Raw genomic sequence first — 24,140 nt, forward strand, 5'->3', positions numbered from 1 at the left:
GACAGGAAGACAAAGCACATCAATGGAGTGAGGCTGGATAAGTGAAAAATGTCCATTTTTCCAGAATGAAACAATCAGAACAGAGAGACGGTCAGGACAAAGGAAGGATCTGAGTGAAAAGAATTTCTTTCTTGGTATTCAACAGGGTATTATAGGCTTTAGGAAAGGAATTAATGTAAATGAGTATCTACCAGACGCTTATCAAACTGTTCACATTCTTATTCTAATTAGGTATAATTATTATATTGACTTTTAAGAAAGTTATACAATTTGTCCAAGGTTACTCAAATAGTATGTAGTATTGTTTTTTTGCAATGCCTCCAAAAAGAACATGCAAGCAGATAAGAGAGACAATGACCCTACTGGAATGGAGATTAATTTTTTTTCTTGTGCTCATCAAAATCTAAAGATGGCTGCTTATATAAGACTAAATATCAAAGATGATAGTTCCTCAGTGGCTTCCAGAGTTGTAGATGGTTACCAGATGCCTTGTCTTTCTTTTAACATTGTCACCTCAGGACACACAAACACTTGCATTTCTGCCACAGTAGTATGAAAAGTTTACCAATGTTACATGCAACAGGATACCTACATCTCTGCCCAACTTTATTCCAATTTAATCTTAATTTTCAGTAACTCAAACACTATGCTATATAGCTGGCTTCTCACTGGACAAAACCCATTTTGCCCTGGGCCCTCTTTTAGTAGAGAAATTATATATGTAGACATGCATCAGAGTGAACCACATATCAACCATGGTTGGCTTTTTTTTTTGTTTATTTTGAGAGAGAGAGAGAGAGAGACCGACCAAGCACACATACATGAGCAGGGGAGAGGCAGAGAGAGAATCCCAAGTAGGCTCCACACCATCAGTGCAGAGCCCGATGCTGGATTTGATCCCACAAACCATGAGATCATGACCTGAACTGAAATCAAGAGTCAGACGCTTAACCAACTGAGCCATCCAGGTACCCCTCAACACAGTTTTTTAAAAAATGTCCTCCCTTTCCTTTAAACTCCAATCAAAGCACTCCCAACTCTCTCCACCACAAATGATCCTGTCTTCTCCTACTGGACTCAGAAGTCAGAAGTCACTAGATCAAACTTTCCCCAATTCCCTCCTTTGCACCTCAAGTTTAACAGCTTCCTACTCCCTTTCTACCATTCTACACCTAGTTCATTCTCTTTCCATTCAGAATTTATCAGTTATTTCCTCCCTTCCTTCTAATAAGTTCTTCCATTTTATCTACAAACATGCTAAGCCACCTTACTGAAGCTAGGTGAAAAAAACCAAACACATTTATTTTCCTTTATACTACCATCCTTTTATTGACAAGCTTTCCTGCATTAAGTCAGTATCTGCTGTCTTACACTTGCTCATTATTACTTTTCAATTCTTTGCAACATTCACCTCCATCTCCATTTTAATAAAATAGTTCTTTTGGGGCACCCGGGTGGCACAGCCTGCTTCAGATCCTCTGTCCCCCTCTCCCTCCCCTGCTTGCACTCTCTCCCTAAACAATCAATTAATTAACTAGCTCTTTCAATAAATAACCAAAAATCTTGTTGTCATATTATATTCCAAGGCCAGCTCTTAATAAAAATATCTGTTTTTGGAGATTGCTATTACCCATCTTTTCAGAACCTGTCCCCTCTTTCCTTTCTGGATTCCCTTGCGTCTTTTCAGTGGATCCAGGAGGCATTCTCCAGGGCTCTAGCCTCAGTGTTCTGCTGTAATATGCTTCTCAGTTAACCAGTTATTTGTAACTGTTTAATCCCTTAAATTGTTGAGAACATATGATAATATGTAAAACTGTATCTCTACACTTAACCTCTCTCCTGAGGTTTTTTTTTTTTTTTTTTAAATGTTTATCTATGTTTGAGAGAGAGAGAGACAGAGACAACGTGTGAGTGGGGAGGAGCAGAGAGAGAGGGAGACACAGAATCCAAAAGCAGGCTCCAGGCTCTGAGCTGTCAGCACAGAGCCAGATTTGGGGCTTGAACTCACAAGCTGTGAGATCACAACCTGAGTTGAAGTCAGATGTTTAACCAAGTGAGCCACCCATGTGTGCTGTCTCTCTTGAGTTTTTATAAAGACCTCCATGATTGGACTGGCTTTAGTAGTCCTTCCCCCCATCAATTCCCAACTATCAGCCATACTTAAGCATTTGTCTTTTCCCAAACATGCCATGTTTTGCCTTCCTTCCTTTCCTTCCCTTTCTTTCCTCTCTGTTTGGATAACAATGGTTCCTCTGCCTCAAAAGCCCCATCTACTTGCTCCCTAACAAACTTCTGCTGTTTTATTTTTTTAAAGTAATCTCTAGGCCCAATGTGGGGCTCAAACTCATGATCCTGAGATCAAGAATCACATGCTTCATGGGCTGAGCCAGCCCTTCAGGTGTGTCCCAAACTTCTACTGTTTTTAAACTATTTACTGACTTAGGCCGTGTCAATATTATATTCCAAGTACTTTTAAAACTTTAATTTCATTCTTTTACCACAATTATGTGACAGATATAATTCGCTCCAATTTATTTTTAAGGAAACAAGTTTAGCAAAATTAAGTAACTTGCTGAAAATCATAGCCCTAGAGAGCGGCATGAAGTTTGGCTCTAAAATCCAAATTCTCAACTTCCTCTTTTTTAATCCTTCAGGATGGTAGACATTTTGGAGCAGTGGAAACAGCTCTGGATTGAAGTTGGTCAAACCTGGTTTAAGAGCCCTGGCTCCATCACTTTATCAGCTATGTAATCTCATATTACAGAATTTTCTACATCCTAGGATTAGAGGAGTAAACTTATAGAATATATGTAAAAGGCCTAATGAAGGTCTTGGAACATAGGAAGATGTCAATAAATGGCAATTCTTTCCTTTTCTACTTCAAAACCCAGTTCAAATCTGACCTTATCTATAAAGACTCTGAGAAGAACATTTATTATTATTATTGTTTATTTATTTTTTTATGTTTATTTCTCTTTCAGAGTGAGAGAGAGGGAGACATACAATCTGAAGCAGGCTCCAGGCTCTGAGCTGTCAACACAGAGCCCAACATGGGGCTCAAACTCACAAACAACAAAATCATGACCTGAGCCAAAGTTGGACACTTAACTGACTGAGCCACCCAGGTGCCCCGAGAACATTTATTTTTTATATCTGTCTCTCCACTAGACAGCAAATTCTTTAAGATTATTTTGGGGTTTGTTGTTGTTGTTTTATTTTAGAGAGAGAGAGAGTACAGGAGCAGAGAAGAGAGGCAGAGGGAGAAAGAGAGAATCCCAACCAGGCTACATGTTCAGCATGGAGCCCGACAGGGAGCTTGATTCCACAACCCTGGGATCATGACCTGAACCAAAATCAAGAGTCTGATGCTCAACCGACTGAGCCACCCAGGCACCCCTAAGATTACTTTGTGCCTCTAGTGACACAGGTTTTAATACACAGATACTCAACGTCTAGAGAAAATGAATGAATGGATAAATCCACGTTTTCCAGTCATCTCACCTCTTCCTTCCTCTAATACCTCGCTTTTCACATATCTACAACCATTCTCATTAACTGTTCCTGAAATCTGACCTTCCTCTCTTTTATACCTCTAGTGAAACGGCTACAGAGCTATACCAGTTTCTCAGAGAAGAACATGTGGTGTCATGTTTTCGGCCTCTAATTTGCTTCACACTGTGTGACTTCACCACCTCCCTTCTCCGTCCTCTTTCATCATCCCTGTTCAGGCTTCATTACCTTTTACAAGGACAGTAACAGCTTTTACTTTAGTTTTCCTATTTTCATTCTATCCTCCACTTAGGATAGTCCTACACAACAGGGCTAAACTAATCTTAAACCCTGTGTCCTGACTTTTGTTCTTGCCACTTCTTCACCCTCAAAACCGTTCCTAGGTGTTTGAGGACATGACATTGTCTTAACTCATTTCTATACTCTCTAGAGTCTAACAGAATACTTGCACTCATTTCTAATTAAGTAACACTCATAAAAATTCTTTATAAATTCTTAAGGAATGGAGCAAACATAAAGTGTGATGGCATATTGATAATAATAGCTATAATTTATTAGCACTTACTATATGTCAGCTTTAAGTACTTCATAAAACCTTCTCATCTATTCCTCACAAAAACCTTAAAAGATAGGTACTATTACCCCATTTTATAGATGATCAAACTGAGACTTAGTAAAAAACCTGACCACGGTCATATCATAAAGAATGTGCAAAGTGAACTCTATCTACTCCAAGGCCCTGCTGTTAATATTCATGCCACATTATTTCTTTGATAGTACTTGCTCCCTTGACTTAAATTCACATTCTTTCCCTTCTACATCAGAGAAACAAGTATCTTATACCCTTTCAAAGATAATTCAACTTGTCAATCAGTTTTATTCCCACTCATTTCTTCCTGAGCCATGATTCTTTAATGACTTCTTTGAAGTATATTCCAAGTTGCTCCCAAGGGCTTCTTCCTACAGATTTCTTCATCCTTTCACTTAACTTTACCACCACATATATTCTATTTCCTTTTACTGTCAAGTCTCAAAAGTTGCCACTGCCTCTACTTCCACCCACATAATTCCAGGATCCCCTGACATCTTGTTTTGTCCCTACACCACTCTCATAAAACCTAAAGTCAAAGGTCATCTAAACCTTTCCAATTGCTAAGGTCAAAACCCATTTTTCATTTATTTTCCTCAAATGGTCAGCAACAACTGACAAGCGTTGACAACCCCAGTTGCTATCTAAACTCACCTACCCAGATTTTTGTGATAGCACAGTATTTTTTTTTTTTAATTTTTTTTTTTTCAACGTTTATTTATTTTTGGGACAGAGAAAGACAGAGCATGAACGGGGGAGGGACAGAGAGAGGGAGACACAGAATCGGAAACAGGCTCCAGGCTCTGAGCCATCAGCCCAGAGCCTGACGCGGGGCCCGAACTCACGGACCGTGAGATCGTGACCTGGCTGAAGTCGGACGCTTAACCGACTGCGCCACCCAGGCGCCCCAGCACAGTATTTTTTTGATGTCTGAATTATAATTTCTTAGTCTTATGGACTATATTGTTATTTTCCTAATATTTATAAGATATTAAATATTTCCTCCAAGTTTTATTTTCCCGTTCTTTATTCTTCCATCCTTTTCCCTTAGAGATCTTATCTACCCTGAAAGCCTCATTCATTACCACTAGGATAAGGACCCCCAGTCTGGATATTTCCCCAGTGCTCCCAGGAGTAATTAAAATGATCATCCACTATCCCTCAAATATGCCTAGTGTTTTCTGGTTTCAGAACTTGCATTTACCTCTTCTTACCATGTATAATACTCCCCAGACTCTTTTCTGCCTATCCAAATGTGAATCATTCTCCAAAGATCAGTTCAAAAGACAGTTTTCAATAACATTTTCCTCAATGGTCATAATCTGAACTGATGCTGCTCCTCTAAACTGAACACTAAATAGTGTTTATTTTAAAAAAAAATTTTTTTAATGTTTATTTATTCTTGAGACAGAGACAGAATGTGAACAGGGGAGGGGCAGAGAGAGAGGGAGACACAGAATCCAAAACAGGCTCCAGGCACGGAGCTGTCAGCACAGAGCCCGATGTAGGACTCGAACCCACGAACTGTGAGATCCTGACCTGAGCCGAAGTCGGATGCCCAACCGACTGAGCCACCCAGGTGCCCCCTAAATAGTGTTTAAGTAATTTAGTTATTCCAAGTCTGTTTAGAACTTGTTATTAGCATGTTATTATTTCATTTCACATATATCACATGACCTTTCATATTGTTATATCTTGTTAATCAGATTTTCAGCTCATGGAGTATCATGACCCATGTTGTACTTCTCTGTACTGTTCATAACCACCAAACACAGTGCTTACACACAGAGGAAATGAATAAATGCTCACTGGTTTTCCTCTCAATAACAAAGTAAATTCTAGTTATTGCTGTACTGTGCTAACAGCTCAAAGCCTGGAGCCGGCTTCAAATTCTGTGTCTGCCTCTCTCTCTCTCTCTCTCTCTCAAAAATAAACATTAAAAAAAATTTGGGGGGGGGGGGCACCTGGGTGGCTCAGCCAGTAAGCGTCCGACCTTGGCTCAGGTCATGATCTCACAGTTCATGGGTTTGAGCCCCACATCGGGCTCTGTGCCGTCAGCTCAGAGCCTGGAGCCTGCTTTGGATTCTGCATCTTATTCTCTCTGTGCCCCTCCACGACTCATGCTCTGTCTCTCAAAAATAAGCAAATGTTAAAAAAAATTTTTAAAAAAACACTAAAAAAATTTTAAATTATACTAAAGAGATCCAATAAAGTGTTATAAATATTATGATAAGAGACAAGAGCACTACTCAATTAGAGATAAAAGGATGAATTAGATCTTTAGATGTATGTGATAGAAAAGGATTCACAGAGCAGGTAACATGAACTTGAAGGATAACTAATTTCCCAGGTAAAAGAAAGAAGAGATAGTAAAATATAAAAGATGGATTAGAGTTAGGCTATAAAGAATTATACATGCCACTGCCAAGGAGTCTAGCCACTGTTATTATAAGATCAGTGTTGGCAAGCAACAACTCGTGGGTCAGAGGCCTGTTTTTGTATGGCCCATGAGCTAATAATATTTTACATTTTTCAAGCACTGTAAAACAAACAAAAAACACAAGGGGAAAGGAGAAAAGGTAACAGAGACCATATGTCATAAGTGACCAGCAAAGCCTAAAATATTTATTATTTGGCTCTTCACAGAAAAGTTTACCAAACCCTTCTGTAGATGGTTTGGGACCGCTAAAGTGATTGAGGAAAGGATGTGTTATATTCAAATTGTTTTATGATCATCATTCTGGCAGTTCTGTACAAGATGACTGTACAGGGAGATGAAGAAATAGAAGAGGACACTACAACAGTAAATGGGAGGTGAAAAGGGCACAGGACATCACAGAGGGAGTAACTGACACGGACTTTATAACTGCTTGGTAGAGGGGAATGAGTAATGAGGAGGAAAGCAGCAGCCAATCTAGACAATCATCCGAGTGATCAAACGGATGTTGATGCTATTAATGGAAACAGCAAATTAAGAGAAACAGGTTTATGAGATGAAGCTCATGAGAATGAGAAGCCTACTAAGAAAGCAGCTGGCAGCAGTAGAGAGTTTGGAGACAGAGTAAACTATATCTATAGACATCTGTATATAACTATATAGATATCTATACAGTTATATCTATTTTTTTTTTTTCTGTTGAATCATTCGCCAGATACTCATTCAGTACTATATATATTAGGTACTGAATGAGTATCTGGCGAATGATTCAACAGAAAAAAATAAAAATACTATTTTTTTTCCTAATTTATTACCAAACTTCTGCTGTATAAGGTTCTTATATGGATTCCAAATCATACCTTGGAAGGTGGTGGTGCAGGCTTAGGAACCAGGTTCTTATAGACACTTGGAACCATGGTTGACGATTTGTTCCCATTTGCATGGTGAGATCCTGGTGAGGTGAATGCAGCAGAGAAGGCAGCAGAAGGATCTTCTTTGGAAACTTTTTTGATGACTAGCATTTTGGAAGGTTGCTTGGCACTAGGTGGGTTTTCTGTGAAATACAATAGTGAAGAGACAGAAGAATGTCAAGCAATGGTTAACATGAAGCACAGTTTATATGAAGTCCTCACTTTCAACAGAGAGCTGGCAGGTGAGACTGAGGGACAAACATTTCCTGGTGTGCACTTAACAGATATTCTCAAAAGTGACAATACTTGAGAACTACAGGAAAAAAGGCAACATATGAAGCTAAATTCATAAATCAACCAGGAAGCCCAAAGATGTTAGTAGTCCGTCAGGGGCTTAATATGTCTAGTGTATGGTGTGATCACTCAGGCCATCAAGAACATATCCAAGGGTGGCAGTTCCTGTCAGCAGGGGAATGGAGAGAGATGTGGAAATTGGGAAAAGGAGGCTACCATGGGACCTTCTGATCAAAGTGGAGCAAAGCTTTACACTATTAACAAAGGGGAAATGGTACAACAAGCACCCTTAATTCCGTAACTCAAAATCCAAAACCAGTATTCAGGTATGCTAAAGCCTTCCCAATAAGATGCCTAACTACTGACTGAATAGGTCTAATGTAGGAACTAGGGGAGTCTCATTTGTAAATGCCAACAATTTCAAAACTACAGATCACATTTGGTATAAAATACATTGATTTGTATGTTAATTTTTTATAAAGCTAGTTACTCCCAGCATGTACACATAAACAGGTATATGTATATGTTTTCACCTTGCCTTCTACAATAAGCAACATTTAACTGCCAAACCTGCCCCCTAACCACCCCCACCAAATAAAAAAAAAAAAAACAACTGTAACCTGGCTGAACAAAATACTCTATAGGATGTGGTAGTATGCAGCCTTTCAAAGAACATTTTAGAAGAGTATCCAATAATATGAAAGAATGCTTAGTACATATTGTTATATATGCCTGCCAAATATTTAGGAGACAATTATAACAACATAAAATTAAACTGAATTGTTACAAATGAATTAGCAATGTTAATTAAACATTACTACTTATAAGCTTTAGATTATTCTCCCTTTGCTTAAAATCTTTCAAATTCAGGGCTCTACAAGCTCTCAATTATCTGTATTGGGACTCCACTACCATTACAGTTCAATGGTATTTTCGGCGGGCAGAGTAAGAGATAATAGGTGTTAGTTACCATGTGCAAATGGATGAGATGAGAAAAAAAGAGATAAAGAAACAAACAAACAAAAAAGAGATAAAGAATTTTTGCTCTTCTCCATGCGAAGAAAAATTTAAAGTTGTGTGCCTTTAAAATGGCAAAATCTACCTACCCCACACTCCAGAAGGGGTCCCAATAGGTCTGCATGGCTGATTCTGTTTGCCAGCTTCTGGATTCAAAGAAGGCTAGGAAAAAAGGGATATTAATGGTTGATAAAGAAAGCTAATTATTTTGGCACTTTTTACAAAGTAGCCATCACCATGGAACCTATCAAATAATTATATATGAGCAGCACTTATTTAACGCTGTAATCAGAATCAAGTAAGCAGAAGATATTGAAATGCTAAATCAACAGATCTTGTATTAATCTTAGGCTCTCTTGGGTTTCATTTCCCTTAATGTAAGAGGATTAAATTTGTTTTTTTTAAAATGAACAGATTAAATGTAAGTCCTCATCTGCCAATAGGACTATATACACCAAATAAGGAGGCACAGAAAACTGAATGAACAAGAATGTAGATCACTTTTCTCAGATTTAAGGATAATCTGGACAGTGAAATGTGTAGTATTTGTGATTTTTCTAAGACTGCTTTAGGGCAGAGCCAGACAATGTGCCAGGGACAGTGCTAGAAATACAAAGACAATTAAGAAGAGCCCCTGTGCCCACTACAAAGATATACTTGTAGACAAGCATAATAAAAGGTTACAGGGTTTATGATAAAAATTCCTATTAGGGAAGAGGAATGGTCAATTCCGCTTGAAAAAGAAGTGCTATCAGAAAAGGTTTCATTAGAGGTTAAAGGACTAAGAAGGAATCTTTAAAGATGAAGTCCGAAGTTGGAAAATGGGTGATTCCAGGAACAGAATGCTCAATGAACATCTGGACAGGAAAGCGTGAAAAAGAATAGAATATTCAGAAATCTGCAAATAGTTTAGAATGATTAGTACTAGGGAAGGAGGGGATCCTTCTGTGGTGAAAGAGATGTCTTGCAAAGTAGGCAAGAGCCAGACTGCAGTTTAGTTTTTAGGGAGACTAAATTTTATCCTGTAGGTATTGAAGATCCATCTCTCGGGCAGAGTTAACATAATCCATAATCATTAAGTTTTTAACAGTCTGGTAAGCAGCTTGAAGGATGTATTTGAGAAGTTTAAACATCAACTAGGAGACCAATTCCACAGATCCATAAAGAGAGAAATGAAGGTAACAGGAATAGAGGAAGAGATGAGGGGAAGGATGGGAAAGTGTTAAGAGCAATAACCTGGACTTAACAAGGTTGACTATGACACTGGTGTTCAAGCCCAAACTTTACAATATGGTAATAGAGTAGGAAAATGGCTTTTCAGCACAATTACCCACAGAACATTAAACAAACAACAGAAAGATGCCCAGATCCACTACAAAGCTTCTGAATCAGAATCTCCAGGGATGGAGCCCCAGCAGGTATATATTTTCAACCCATCAAGGTTGAGAACCACAACAATAGGATAAGCACAGATACATACTGAATAACTAACTCAATATATAAATGGACAAATTAGTGACAAAATATGAAGGACAGGTAAATACACTCCTCTGGATAGAAAAATACAGGTAAAGGGAGTCCCCATAGATAAAAGCTGTATTTTCCTGTTTTAACAGGCTTGTGTTGTTTTTTTAATGTTTATTTCTGAGAGAGACTGAGAGACAGCATGAACGGGGAAGGTGCAGAGAGAGAGGGGGACAGAGGATCTGAAGCAGGTTCTGCCCTGAAAGCAGAGAGCCCGATATGGGGCTCAAACCCACAAACCGTGAGATAATGACTTGAGCCGAAGTTGGATGCCCAACCAACTGAGCCACCCTGGTGCCCCTAAGCTTTTATTCTTAGTCACATTTCATTTAGGGTTTTCAGAGCTACTTTATGTGTGGTACCTTGTATTTCTCTCCATTGGTTTTTTAAAAATGTAAAATACAACACAGATACAAAAAATTACAAAAAACAAATGGGCAAAAGCTCCAGTAATCACCAGGCAGTTCAAGCAACAGAATATCAACATCCAAACCAGAAAATGTTTTATAAGCCTCATTTAAAAAAAACAAACCAGGGGTGTCTGGGTGGCTCAGGTGGTTAAGTGTCTGACTCTTGATTTTGGCTCAGGTCATTATCTGAGTTACAGTGACAGATTAACTGACAGTGCAGAGCCTGTTTGGGATTCTGTCTCCCTTTCTCTCTGCCCCCCACTGCTCTCTCTCTCAAAAATAAATAAATAATACCTAAAACAAACAAAAAACCACAACATAAACCCAAAAAACAAACCTCCCTCCCCTCTAAAAATAACTATTATCCTGACTTATGGTGAACACCTCTTTGCTTTTCTTTTACCACCCTAGTGTATATCCCTCAAAATGATTATTTGGTCTCCAAAAAAATATCTCTTAACTCTCTTAACTTACAGGTTACTCTAAAATATCTTATACCTCTGTATTTCCTATAAATTGGTGGTTGGTTCTAGAGGCTACAGAACTGCCCCCCTCCCCTATACACATCTTTATTTTGGAAAGGCAACTTCTTGCTAGCTTTGTGCACTAGGAGACACATAATGTCTGATTATGCTTCTTTTTGTGAGGCTGGCAGATATGGATGCTCATAGCCTAAAACTATTAACTTACTACAAGCTGCAAAACAATGATCTTCCAGTTTTATCATTCCTTCTTTATTAGCTAGTATACTTGCATAAAATGGAATTTCCTCTCATCTATTTGGTGACTCAATGGTAAAATTCACAGGGAAAGATAGACTGCATGCTTATTTCTAAGGTGAGGTATCACTGAGAACTCACAAATTTAATCAGTTAATATCCTTAGCTGATGCATGAAGCATCTATATTTGGCCAGTGGGAACATCTTCAATTTGGCTACTGAATACTTTTGATACAGCTCTAGTAATCTTTAATCACTTCTCTGCTTTGTAGTATGACAAAATGTTCCAAGCTTATCTTACAAATATCCTGTCCAGAAATGCTATTTCAAGACTACTATCTGGGTACTAGGGATGCTAATTGCTATGAGGTTGGTCACTGCTTTTAGGTCTTTTCCATGAGCAGAGTCTGGAAATATATACCCGTTTTCAAAGAATATATCATAACATGACCTCTCACTGATATATATTTTTTAAAGATTTATTTTAAGAGAGAGATTGCATACGAGGAGGGAAGAGGGGCAGAGGGAGAATCAATCTTAAGCTCAACATGGGGCTCGATCCCACGACCTTGGGGTCATGACCTGAGCCAAAAACAAGAGGTCCTGGACGCTCAACCAACCAAGCCACCCATGTGCCCTGATAATTCTAATTCATATTGAGAAACTTGAGTTTTTACCAAACATCTTATATCTATACTTCATTTCCTCTACATCAAGAATCCTGACTTTCAAGGACACAAGGTATAGAATATCATATCATATTCAACCACTTTATCTCGTATTACATACAACATACAACAGTTACATACAGATTACATACAACAGTAATCAGAGTAACAATCAACATGACACCACCAACATGACTAATAAAATGTTATTCTGTACAGGCTCTCCCCATTCTCCCACTAAAAAGTTATACCTGTTTGGGGCATCTGGCTGGCTCAGTCAGTGGAGTATGCAACTCTTTTTTTTAATGTTTATTATTTATAAGTAAGGGAAGGGCAGAGCGAGAGGGAGACACAGAATCCAAAGCAGGCTCCAGGCTCTGTCAGCACAGAGCCCAACGTGGGGCTTGAACTCACAGACCGTGAGATCATAACCTGAGCTGAAGTTGGACGCTTAACCGACTGAGCCACCCAGGCGCTCCATGGGCATGCAACTCTTGATCTTGGGATTGTGAGTTCAAGCCCCAAGTTGGGTATAGAGATTACTCAGAAATAAAATCTCTAATAAAAAAAGTAAGGTGGGGCACCTGGGTGGCTCAGTCGGTTAAGCGTCCGACTTCGGCTCAGGTCATGATCTTACGACTCGTGAGTTCGAGCCCCGCGTTAGGCTCTGTGCTGACAGCTCAGAGCCTGGAGCCTGTTTCAGATTCTGTGTCTCCCTCTCTCTGACCCTCCCCGGTTCATGCTCTGTCTCTCTCTGTCTCAAAAGTAAATAAACGTTAAAAAACAAAAATTAAAAAAAAAAAAAAGGTATGCTTTTTCTAGACTGTTAAGAGCCCATAGCTATTACATGCTAAACTCTCTTAACTCTCATTTAGTTCTATAATCAGCCATATATTTAGTATTTACCATCTTTCTGTTTATCTTTCAGGTTAGTTTCATTGTCTGAAGCTTGTCTAGTATTTTCCTCAGGAAAATTCTTGGAAACAATATTCCAAGTTCCTACACACTAGTATTTGTGACTTTTAGAAATGAAGATTAGTTTGATAGAGTATAAAATCTTTGGCTCACATTTTGAGTACTGTAATTGTTATTCCATTGACTTGTCATAAAACTTCATCAAAGTCTGATTTTCTTTGTAAGTCACTTGGACTTTATGCTCAAAGGGTATTTTTCTTTTTCACTTGAATCTAGCATTTTATAAGCCTATTTGGTGTTGGCTGTTCTGGCTGCCCTTTCAATTCATAGCTTCAAATCTTACTGTATTTCAGGGAATTATTCTTGAATTGTAATTTTTAGCTGTTAACTTGTCCTTTTGGGATTTTCTGGGTGTGTGTGTATGATCCTATTATACATATATTGGATCATTTTTGGCCAAATGTGTATCATCTCTCAATTCTTCAAAAAAAATTTTTAATGTTAGAGAGAGAGAGAGAGGGCACGCGCGCGCATGAGGGGCGGAGGGGCAGAGAGAGAAGGAGACACAAAACCCAAAGCAGGCTCCAGGTTCTGAGCTGTCAGCAGAGCCCGATGCGGCACTTGAACCCACAAACTGCAAGATCAGGACCTGAGCCGAAGTCAGACACTCAACTGATTGAGCCACCCAGGTGCCCTTTTATTTTTTATTCACTCATTCATTCATTCATTTAAACAATAATGATGCATTAAAAAAACTTTTTTTAAAGCAGGCTTCACACATAGCACAGAGACCAACATGGGGCTTGAACTCACAATCCTAAGATCAAGACATGAAGCAAGATCAAGAGTGGGACACTTAACTGATTGAGCCACCCAGGCATCACCCCCACTCAGTTTTTTATATTTAGTAAACTCTACCCCCAAAGTGGGGCTTGAACTTACAACCCTGAGACCAATGGTCACATGCTCTACTGACTGGGCCAACCAGATGCCTCTCAATTCTAACTTTTTTTTTTTTTAACACTTACTCATTTTTGAGAGAGAGAGAGAGAGAGAGAGAGAGAGAGAGAGGAAAGGGAGAGGGGGAGAGAGAAGGAATCCAAAGCAGGATCCAGGCTCTGAGCCATCAGCACAGAGCTCAACATGGGGCTCAAACCCACAAACCATTGAGATCGTGACATGAGCCAAAGTCAGATGCTCAACTGACTGAACCACCTAGGTGCCCCAATTTTAACTTTTGTTTATAAATTCTTATTTTGAGAGAGAGAGAGAGAACAAGTGAGTGCGAGCAGGGGAGGGGCAGAGAGAGGGAAAGAATCCCAAGCAGGCTCTGTGCAATGCTGTCAGTGCAGAGACCAACACAGGAACTGTGAGATCATGACCTGAGCCGAAATCAAGAGTTGGACGTTTAACCAATATAGCCACCCAGGTGCTCCTCAATTCTAACTTTTAATGTTTCTCCCTCATTTAAAAATTTTCTTCTAATTCTTAGAAAACATTGATTATTCACTTGAGTTCCTTCTCGTTTAGTCTCCTTTTGAGTATCTTTCCTTATTTCTAGCACCTTAAGTTTTTCTGGTTGAGGTTGTTCTTATGCCATTTTCTTAGTATTATCTAAATTTTAAAATAGTACAGTAGTACTGTAGTACTAGTAAATTTTAAAATGGTTCTTATCTGTTTTGTGGACATGCTGTACAGGTGTACGTTGCATTGTCTGTTAAGGATGTTATTCTAGTCTATTCTTTATCCTTGTGACCCTTAAAAATTTTTTTTTAATGTTTTTGAGAGAGAGCGAGCAAGCAAGCCAGGGAGGGGCAGAGAGAGAGAGAGAGAGAGGGAGAAAGAAATCCCAAGCAGGCTGCAAGAAGAGCCTGATGCAGGGCTCAAACTCATGAACCATGTGATCATGACCTGAACTGAAACCAGGAGTTGGATGTTTGCACCACCCAGGCGCCACTTCTATTGATCCTTTTATGTTCATTTATGTATGATTAGTTTTGTGAATGTGAGTCAAGACTGCTTTTCTGACATCAAACTTTAGAGCTCTTTTCTGTTTTTTCATAGTGTTAAAAAAATATGGTGGCTTATGGGGCCGCCTGAGTGGCTCAGGTGGTTGGGTATCCAACTTCAGCTCAGGTCATGATCTCACAGTTGGTGGGTTCAAGCCCTGTGTCAGGCTCTGTGCTGGCATCTTGGAGCCTGGAGCCTGCTTCCGATTCTGTATCTCTCTCTCTCTGCCCCTCCCCTGCTCACACTGTCTCTGTTTCTCAAAAATAAATAAAAATGTTTAAAAAAATTTTAAAAAGGTGGCTTAGTTTCTTTCATGTCCAGGCTATTGTCCCTACCTTCTTCCCTCCCTTTTATCTGAACCTTCTCTTTCCTTTGTCTCTATGTTTTCCATTTCTGTAGTTCAATCTGGATTCTATTTCCAAAAGCTTTGTGTTCAGTGAGGGGCTACATTCTGGAAGGGAATACTGGTTGGTTAATATAAACAATGATAGTGCCCGGTGCTAGTTATCAACTATTGCCTTAGTTCCAAAGTCATCCTTTCTGCCTACTCTTTGTAAATGTGTCTGAGCACTTAAAATTTTTCCCTTTGCCAGCTGTCAGGTTAACTTTTGTCAGTAGAGCAAGACAGACTTCTGCTTCTTACTCCGGTGTGCTTACTCAGCAGGCTCCTGCAGCACCCAGTTCCTGCTAAGCCAGGTTCTAAAGTGCAAATGAGCTTTGACTTGAGTGATTTTACAGCAGAGTGACATGTGAACAGCTTTACCAGGTACTTAAGAGGGCAGATTTCCAACATGTTCTCTGGAGAACCACCTGAACAATTGTTCTGTCATTCAGTAAACCACAGCTAAGCCCTTCCTCACAAGGTCTGGTGGTGATGGGGGAATGGGGATACTCTTCCTTGAGTACTCTATCTTAGCCCTAGGGTTAATGGCTATTCCCTACATCTGCTACTTTGATACTCTTCAGCGTTCTCTTTATTGCTAGTCAACTGCTCATTTCCCCAATCCTGTACTTTCCCTGTTGAAACTATGGTGTGGCTTTTCTCTCCTAACTGATCCAACCAGACCCTTTATACCTCATTCCAGACTTCTGTATTGACTGACTAGTTTTGTAAAACCACTCCTAATTTTCAGCTGTTCTCCAATTAACGCTCTAAGCCATCTAGAAACAACTGCTGCCTCTTTTGGGGGCTGTCAGATATCCTATGCTTTCTCCAATTTTTCCTGCACAAATGCTACCACCACCCAGGTATTATAGTTTTGTGGTTTGTTCCTGTTTAACACCTCACTTTGTTTTGCTGTAGATAATGCCCATGGATTTTTTTCTGGTTCTTCGATTCCAGTTGCTCTGTATTCTTTATTATTTTGAAATAATTTCAGAGTTACAACAAAGTTGCAAAAATAATTCAAAGAATTTCTTTATATTATGCACAGATGTCTAGATTCTCATGTCACCATTTTACATTTGCTCCAACATTCTAATTATTTTTTCTTGAACCATATGCAAGCTGAAGGACTTGATACCATTTACCCATAAATACTTTATTATGTGTTTCCTCAAAAGCACGTTCTTTATATAATCACAATGCAATTATAAAGACTGGGCATGGGGCGCCTGGGTGGCTTGGTCAGTTAAGCGTCTGACTTCGGCTCAGGTCATGATCTCGCGGTCCGTGAGTTCGAGCCCCGCGTCGGGCTCTGTGCTGACAGCTCAGAGCCTGGAGCCTGTTTCAGATTCTGTGTCTCCCTCTCTCTGTGACCCTCCCCTGTTCATGCTCTGTCTCTGTCTCAAAAATAAATAAACGTTAAAAAAAAAAAAGGCTGGGCAATTAATATCAACAAATACTACTATCTAATCTATAACACTTATTCAAATTATAATACTGATTAGTTTCATAGCAAAACAAAATTTTTAAAATGTACATTGTTTTTCTCTCATCCAGTATCCAATCTGGGATTACATGCTTTTTTTTTTTTTTTGCATAGGCTCCATGCCCAATGTGAGGCTCGAACTCATGACTCAGAGATCAAGAGTCTCACTGACTAAGCAAGCCAGGCACCCTGAACGTGTTTCCTTTAGTTGTCTTATCTCTTTAGTTTTCTTTAACCTGGAACTTTTCTTTCATGACAACATTTTTAAAAAGTAGACGCTACTTCTTTTGTAGAATCTTTTGTAATTCTTTAGTAAAACTTCAATTTGAGTGTGTGTGGTACTTCCTTATGGTTAGATTCAGGCTATGCATTTCTGCAAGGAGTTCACAAAGGTGAGGTTGCATTCTCAATGCATCACATCAGAAGGCTTATTATATTTATTTCCCCCATGACTGGTGATGTTAATCTATTTTTTAAGTTTCTTTATTTTGAGAGAGAGGGAGGGAAAGAGAGAGAGCACGCACATGCAAAAGAGAGAGTGGGGTAGGGGCAGAAAGAGGGAGAGAATCCCAATCAGGCTCCATGTCGTCATTGCAGAGTCTGACATGGGCTCGATCCCACGAACCATGAGATCATGACCCAAACCAAAATTAAAAGTCGGATACTTAACTGACTGAGCCACCCAGGCGCCCATCTATTTTTTTAATAAAATAAAATACAGAGTGAAATGCACATATACCAAGTATACCATTCTATGAGTTTTGAAAAATGCTCATAACTCCTCAACCTCTATAAAAATAAAAACTACCTTCTACAACAAGAAAGTTCCTTTTGCCCTCTCCAGTCAATCCCCACTTCACACAAGCAACCACTGTTTGGATTTTCTTTCCCACCATAGATTACTTGCTTATTCTAGAATAGGCACATAAATAGAACCAGATGGTATGTACCATTTTGTGTAATGGTACACTGAAACTCATCACGTTGTTTTATCAGTCACTCCTTTTTATTAACAAATATGTAACTCATTACATGATTACACCACAACTTTTCTATTCTTGGGTCAACAGATATTTAAACTGTTTCCAGTTTGGTGCTATTATGAATAAAATTAAAATAAATGAACATTTACCTTCGTTTCTCTTGAGTATCTATAAATAAATATCTAGAAGTGCTGGGTCATAATGTAGTTTTACAAGAAACTACCATAGCTTTTCCCAAAATGGTTAGACTACTTCATGTTCCTGTAATGTATAAGAGTTCCAAATGCTCTAGAATGTGACCGAATTTAGTGTTTTCAGACTTATAAATTTTAGCCATTCCGGAGCATGGGTAGCAATATCTCACAATGGTCTTAATTTGAATTTCCACATTTCCCTTGCAACTAATGACAATGATTATTTTTTCCATGTGCCTACTGGACATTTGAGTATCCTCCTTTGTGAAGTATCTGTTCAAATCTTGCTCATTTTTTTCTTTTCAAATTTTTATTTAAATTCTTATTAGTTAACATACTGTGCAATATTGGTTTCACAAGAAGAATTCAGTGATTCATCACTTACATTCAACACCCAGTGCTCATCATAACAAGTGCCCTCCTTAATACCCATCACTCATCTAGCCCATTTCACACCCACCTCCATCAATCCTGTTTGTTTTCTATCTTTAAGAGTCTCTTATGGCTTGTTTCTCCCTCTTCCCTACTCCCTTGCATATGTTCATCTGTTTTGTTTCTTAAAATCCACAGGTAAGTGAAATCCTATGGTATCTTTCTCTGACTTATTTTGCTTAGCATAATACTCTAGCTGCATCCATCTCACTGCAAATGACAAGGTTTCATTCTTTTTGATGGCTGAGTAATACTCTATTATATATGTACACCACATCTTTATCCATCCATTAGTCGACAGACACATGGGCTCTTGCCATAGTTTGGCTATTGTTGATAATGCTGCTATAAACATTGGGGTGCATGTCCCCCTTTGAATCTGTATTTTTGTATCCTTTGGGTAAATACCTAGTAGCATAATTGTTGGGTCATAGGGTAGTTCTATTTTTAGTTTTTTGAGGAACCTCCATACTGCTCTCCAGGGTGGCTGCACCAGTCTGCATTCCCACCAACAGGGCACATCCTTTCTCCACATCTGCGCCAACACCTGCTGTTTCTTATGTTAACTTTAGCCATTCTAACAGGTGTGAGGTGATATCTCATCATGGTTTTGATTTGTATTTCCCTGATGATGAGTGATGTTGAGCATCTTTTCATGTGTCTGTTAGCCATATGGATCTTCTTTTGAAGAGTGTCGATCCATGTCTACTGCCCACTTCTTAACTGGGTTGTTTTTTCAGTGTTGAGTTTGAGAAGTTCTTTATAGATTTTGGATACTAACCCTTTATCAGGTATATAGTTTGCAAATATCTTCTCCTATTCTGTAGGCTGCCTTTTTTTGTTTTTTTTAAGTTTATTTATTTTTGAGACAGAGAGAGACAGAGCATGAACGGGGGAGGGGCAGAGAGAGAGGGAGACACAGAATCGGAGGCAGGCTCCAGGCTCTGAGCCATCAGCCCAGAGCCTGACGCGGGGCTCGAACTCACGGACCGCGAGATCGTGACCTGAGCCGAAGTCGGACGCTTAACTGACTGAGCCACCCAGGCGCCCCTGTAGGCTGCCTTTTAATTTTGTTGTTTCCTTTGCTGTGCTGAAGCTTTTTATCTTGATGAGGTCCCAACAGTTCATTTTTGCTTTTGTTTCCCTTTTCTCCAGTGATGTGTCTAGTAAGAAGTTGCTCAGGATGAGGTCACAGAGGTTACTGAACTGTGTTCTCCTCTAAGACTTTGATGGTTTCCTATCTCACATTTAGGTCTCTCATCCATTTTTAATTTATCTTTGTGTATGGTATAAGAAAGTGGTCCAGTTTCATTCTTCTACATGTGGCTGCCCAGTTCCCACAAAACTATTTGTTGAAGAAAGTATTTTTTCACCTGGATATTCTTTCTTGCTTTGCTGAAGATTAGTTGACCATATAGCTGTAGGTCCATTTCTGGGTTTTCTGTTCTGTTCCACTGATCTATATGTCTGTTTTTGAGCCAATACCATGCTGTCTTGATGAGTACAGCTTTATAATATAGGTTGAAATTCAGAATCATGGTGCCTCCAATTTCATTTTTATTTTTCAGGATTGTTATGGCTATTCAGGGTCTTTTATGGTTCCATACACATTTGAAGACTGTTTGTTTCAGCTTTGTGAAAAATGCTGGTGGTATTTTGATGGGTATACATTAAATGTGTACATTGCTTTGAGCAGTATACACATTTTAACTATGTTCTTCTAACCCATGAGTATGGAATGCTTTTCCATTTCTTCATAACCTCTTTACTTTCTTTCAGAAGTTTTATGTAATTTTCAGAGTACAGATCTTTTACCTCTTTGGTTAGGTTTATTCCTACATATCTAACTGTTTTAGGTGCAAATGCAAATGGGATCAGTTCCTTGATTTATTTTTCTGCTTTGTTATCGGTGTATAGAAATGCAACAGATTTTTGTATATTGATTTTATATTCTGCAACTTTGCTAAATTCATGTATTAGTTCTAGCAATTTTTGGTGGAGACTTTTGGGTTTTCTACATAGAGTATCATGCTGTCTGCAAATAGTGAAAATTTGACTTCTTCCTTGCCCATCTGGATTGCCTTTTATTTCGTTTTGTTGTCTGATTGCTAAGGCTAATAAGACTTCCAGTACTATGTTAAATAGTAATGGTGAAACTGGACATCTGTAATCTTGTTCTTAACCACAGGAAAAAGTTTTCAGTTTTTCCCCACTGAGGATGATATTAGCTGTAGGTCTTTTGTATATGGCCTTAATAATGTTGAGGTATGTTCAATCTCTGTTGAGTTTTTATCAAGAATGGATGTTGTATTTTGTCAAATGCTTTTTCTGCATCTATTGAGAGGTTCATTATGGTTCTCATAAATCTTGCTCATTTTTAAAATACCGAGTTGTTGGGGTACCTGGCTGGCTCAGCTGGTAGAACATGTGACTCTTGATCTTGGAGTCATGAGTTTGGGTCCCACATTGGACATAGAGGTTACTTCAAAGAAATAAAATACAGTAAAAACCTTGGATTTCAAGTAACTTGTTTTGCAAGTGTTCCATAAGATGAGCAAATATTTCTAATAAATTTTAACTTGATAAATGAACGATGTCTTGTAATACAAATAGTACACGATGCCAAGCGTCACATGATCATAACTGACTCAACAGTTCTCTTTTGCTTGCTGCAGATTGTGGGTGATCGTCTCCCATACTTGGATGCTTGGTCTCAGAGGCCACAGGTTTTGGCAAAAATCAGTGATTTTTCATAACACTGGAAGGTGCCCACATCTGGCACTAGCATATTTTTTGTCACTTTAAAGCACCTATGGACAGTCCTTTGCTTTTCCATGTAAGAGTAAGCTCAAGAATGATTTGCTTCATTCTAGGCCAGGCTACCTGCAGATATAGACCCTTTCCTCTGCTGCCTTATTGCCAGCTACATTAAATACAGTGTATGACAAGAGTTTATTAATACTGTCCGGTAGTCAACATCGGTGCCAGTGTATACAATGGCCCCCATGCACAAAAAGGTTGAAAAGGCAGGCAGGGAGGAGGAGGAGATGATTACAGTGAAAGTTAAGGAAATCATCGTGGGGTGCCTGCATGGCTCAGTCAGTTAAGCATCCGACTTCGGCTCAGGTCATGATCTCACTTTTCATGAGTTTGAGCCCCACATCAGGCTCCCTCCCTCTCTGCCCCTTGCCCACTCGCACCCTCTCTCTCTAAAATAAACAAAAGAAAAAAAAAAAAAGAAAACCATCAAGAAGTAAGAACAAAGTTTGCAAGTTGCTGAAATTGCAAGATTTTAGAAGACATCTACATCTGGGGGCGCCTGGATGGCTCAGTCGGTTGAGCGTCTGACTTCAGCTCAGGTCATGATCTCATGGCTTGTGAGTTCGAGCCCCGTGTCGGGCTCTGTGCTGACAGCTCAGAGCCTGGAGCCTGCTTCAGATTCTGTGTCCCCCTCTCTCTGCTCCTCCCCTGCTTGTGCTCTGTCTCTGTCTTTCAAAAATGAATAAACATTAAAAAAAAAAAAAAAAAGACGTCTATGTCTGCATCATGTCTGCAGAGAAGGAGGAGAAAAAGGTGGATGAATCCTTCACTTCAAATGAGATTAGGGAGATGTGTAAAATGTGGCAAACAGTGCAAACTTTGTAGAAAAGCACCACCTCAATAAAGCTGTAGCAGTGCGAGCGACGAATCTGCTTAACAACAATCCAATATCACATTTCTGTAAAATCCTCAAAAGGAGGCAAAAGCAAGTGCCATTGGATAGGTTCCTCGTTAAAACTGCATGAAAAGGAAATGATTCCATTGAACCAATAGACAGCAGTGATTCCATTAGTGATAGTGAAAGTCATCCAATAACCCTCCTCCTCCTCTCTTGTTTCCCTCATACCAACCACAAAGGTTTTCAAAGGTAAGTGCCAATTATTTTTCTTTATATTTTGTATTTTATTTTCTTTATATTTTATATTTATATTTTGTATATTTATATTTTGTATTGTATTTTTGTATTATATTTTGTATTGTATTCTTTATATTTTGTATATTTTGTATTATATTTTGTATTTTGTATTATATTACAGTATTGCAATAATTTTTATATGAATATTTTTGGGTTGTGGGATGAATTATCTGAGTTTCCAATATTTCTTACACGGAAATTCGCTGTGATATACAAGTGCTTTGGATTACAAGCATGTTTCCAGAATGAATTATGCTCACAAACCATATATATATTTACTGTATATATAAAATATTGTCTTTTTATTATTAAGTTGTAAGAGTTATTCATATTATATATACAGGTCCATTTTCATATATGTTTTGCAAATATTTTCTCAGTCTGTGAGATAAGCAGATGTTTTACATTTTGATGAAATTTGATTCATCAATGTTTTTCTTTATGGTTATTGTTTCCTATGTCCAAAGAAATCTTTTTCTACCCTCTAAGCCATAAAGATATTCCCCCAAGTTTTCTTCTAGAACCTTTACAGTTTTAGGCCATACATTTGGGTCTATAAATCCTCCCAAATTCACTTTTTTGTATGCTGTGAGAAAAAGGGGGAGACGGGGAGAAGGAGGGAGGGGGCAGGAGGGAGGGGGCGGGAGGGAGGGGGAGAGGGGGGGAGAGAGAGAGAGAGAGAGAGAGAGAGAGAGAGAGAGAGAGAGTGCATGTATGTATATATAGTTCTTTCTCCACATTTCTTTCTCCGTTGGTCTGCTTTAGCATCTTTGTTGAAAATCAAGTGAATGTATAAATGGAAGTTTATTTCTAAGCTCTCTATTCTGCTCCACTATTGGACTATCCTTATAATAATGTAATATTATCTTTTTTTTTCTCTTAATTTTAGAGAGAGACAGCACAAAGCAGGGGAGAGAGGCAGGGGGAGAGAGGGGGAGAGACAGAGTCAGAGAGAGAGAGACAGAGTCAGAGAGAGAGAGAGAGAGAGAGAGAGAGAGAGAGAGAGAGAGAGTGTGTGTGTGTGTGTGTGAGTGTGTGTGTGTGTGTGTGTGTGTGAGTGAGTCTCAAGCATGCTCCATGCTTAGCATGGAGCCTGACTTGGTACACCTGAGCTGAAATCAAGAGTCAAGACACTCAACTGACTGAGCCACACAGGTACCCCCATCATTATCTTGATTATCAAAGCTTTACACTAAGCTTCAAGTTAGGTAGTGTAAGTCCTCCAATTCTTTTTCAAGATTACTTTGGGTATTCTAGAGTCTTTAAGAAAAATTTTTAGAATAATTTTGTCCATTTCTATAAGAAAGCATACTGACTGATATTGTGCAGAACCTGTAGAAATGATGTCCTAACAATGTTGGGTCTTCTAATTCAAAGCCTCCCGTTCACATTTTTCTTTCTGTTGTCAATTCACTTCCCACTGGGGATGCCACAGAACTGAAATAGTCCTTCTTATCAAACCATACCAATGAGTAGTATAGAACCTAGTTTAAAAGGTATTCATAAAAAAAAAAGAAATAATACTCTTAAGCAACTTCCACTTTACCCCACATTTCTTGTTTGCTGCAATCTCTTTTTTACCAAAGCAAGCAAAAACAAAACTAATAAAGAGACCCAAATAAACTTCTTTACTATATGCTCTGCTGGCTATGGTCATAATGTAAGACATATTTCTAAATAAACATTCAAGTCATATATAA

At 38.8% G+C, this 24,140-nt stretch overlaps 1 protein-coding gene across 2 annotated transcripts in view; it reads right to left on the reverse strand.

Annotated features, from left to right (window-relative positions):
- GPBP1L1 (GC-rich promoter binding protein 1 like 1) overlaps positions 1–24,140 on the reverse strand; it is a 66,960-nt gene that overhangs the window by 5,660 nt on the left and 37,160 nt on the right. For both annotated transcript variants that reach the window (XM_007077268.2, XM_042996971.1), the window contains 2 exons: positions 8,848–8,920; positions 7,397–7,590 (listed from right to left, as the gene is read on the reverse strand). In XM_007077268.2, coding sequence (XP_007077330.1) covers positions 7,397–7,590; positions 8,848–8,920 — 267 coding nt within the window. The remainder of the gene's footprint in view (positions 1–7,396; positions 7,591–8,847; positions 8,921–24,140) is intronic.

The sequence above is a fragment of the Panthera tigris genome, chromosome C1 (genome assembly GCF_018350195.1).
Source record: "Panthera tigris isolate Pti1 chromosome C1, P.tigris_Pti1_mat1.1, whole genome shotgun sequence".
Lineage (NCBI taxonomy): Eukaryota > Metazoa > Chordata > Mammalia > Carnivora > Felidae > Panthera > Panthera tigris.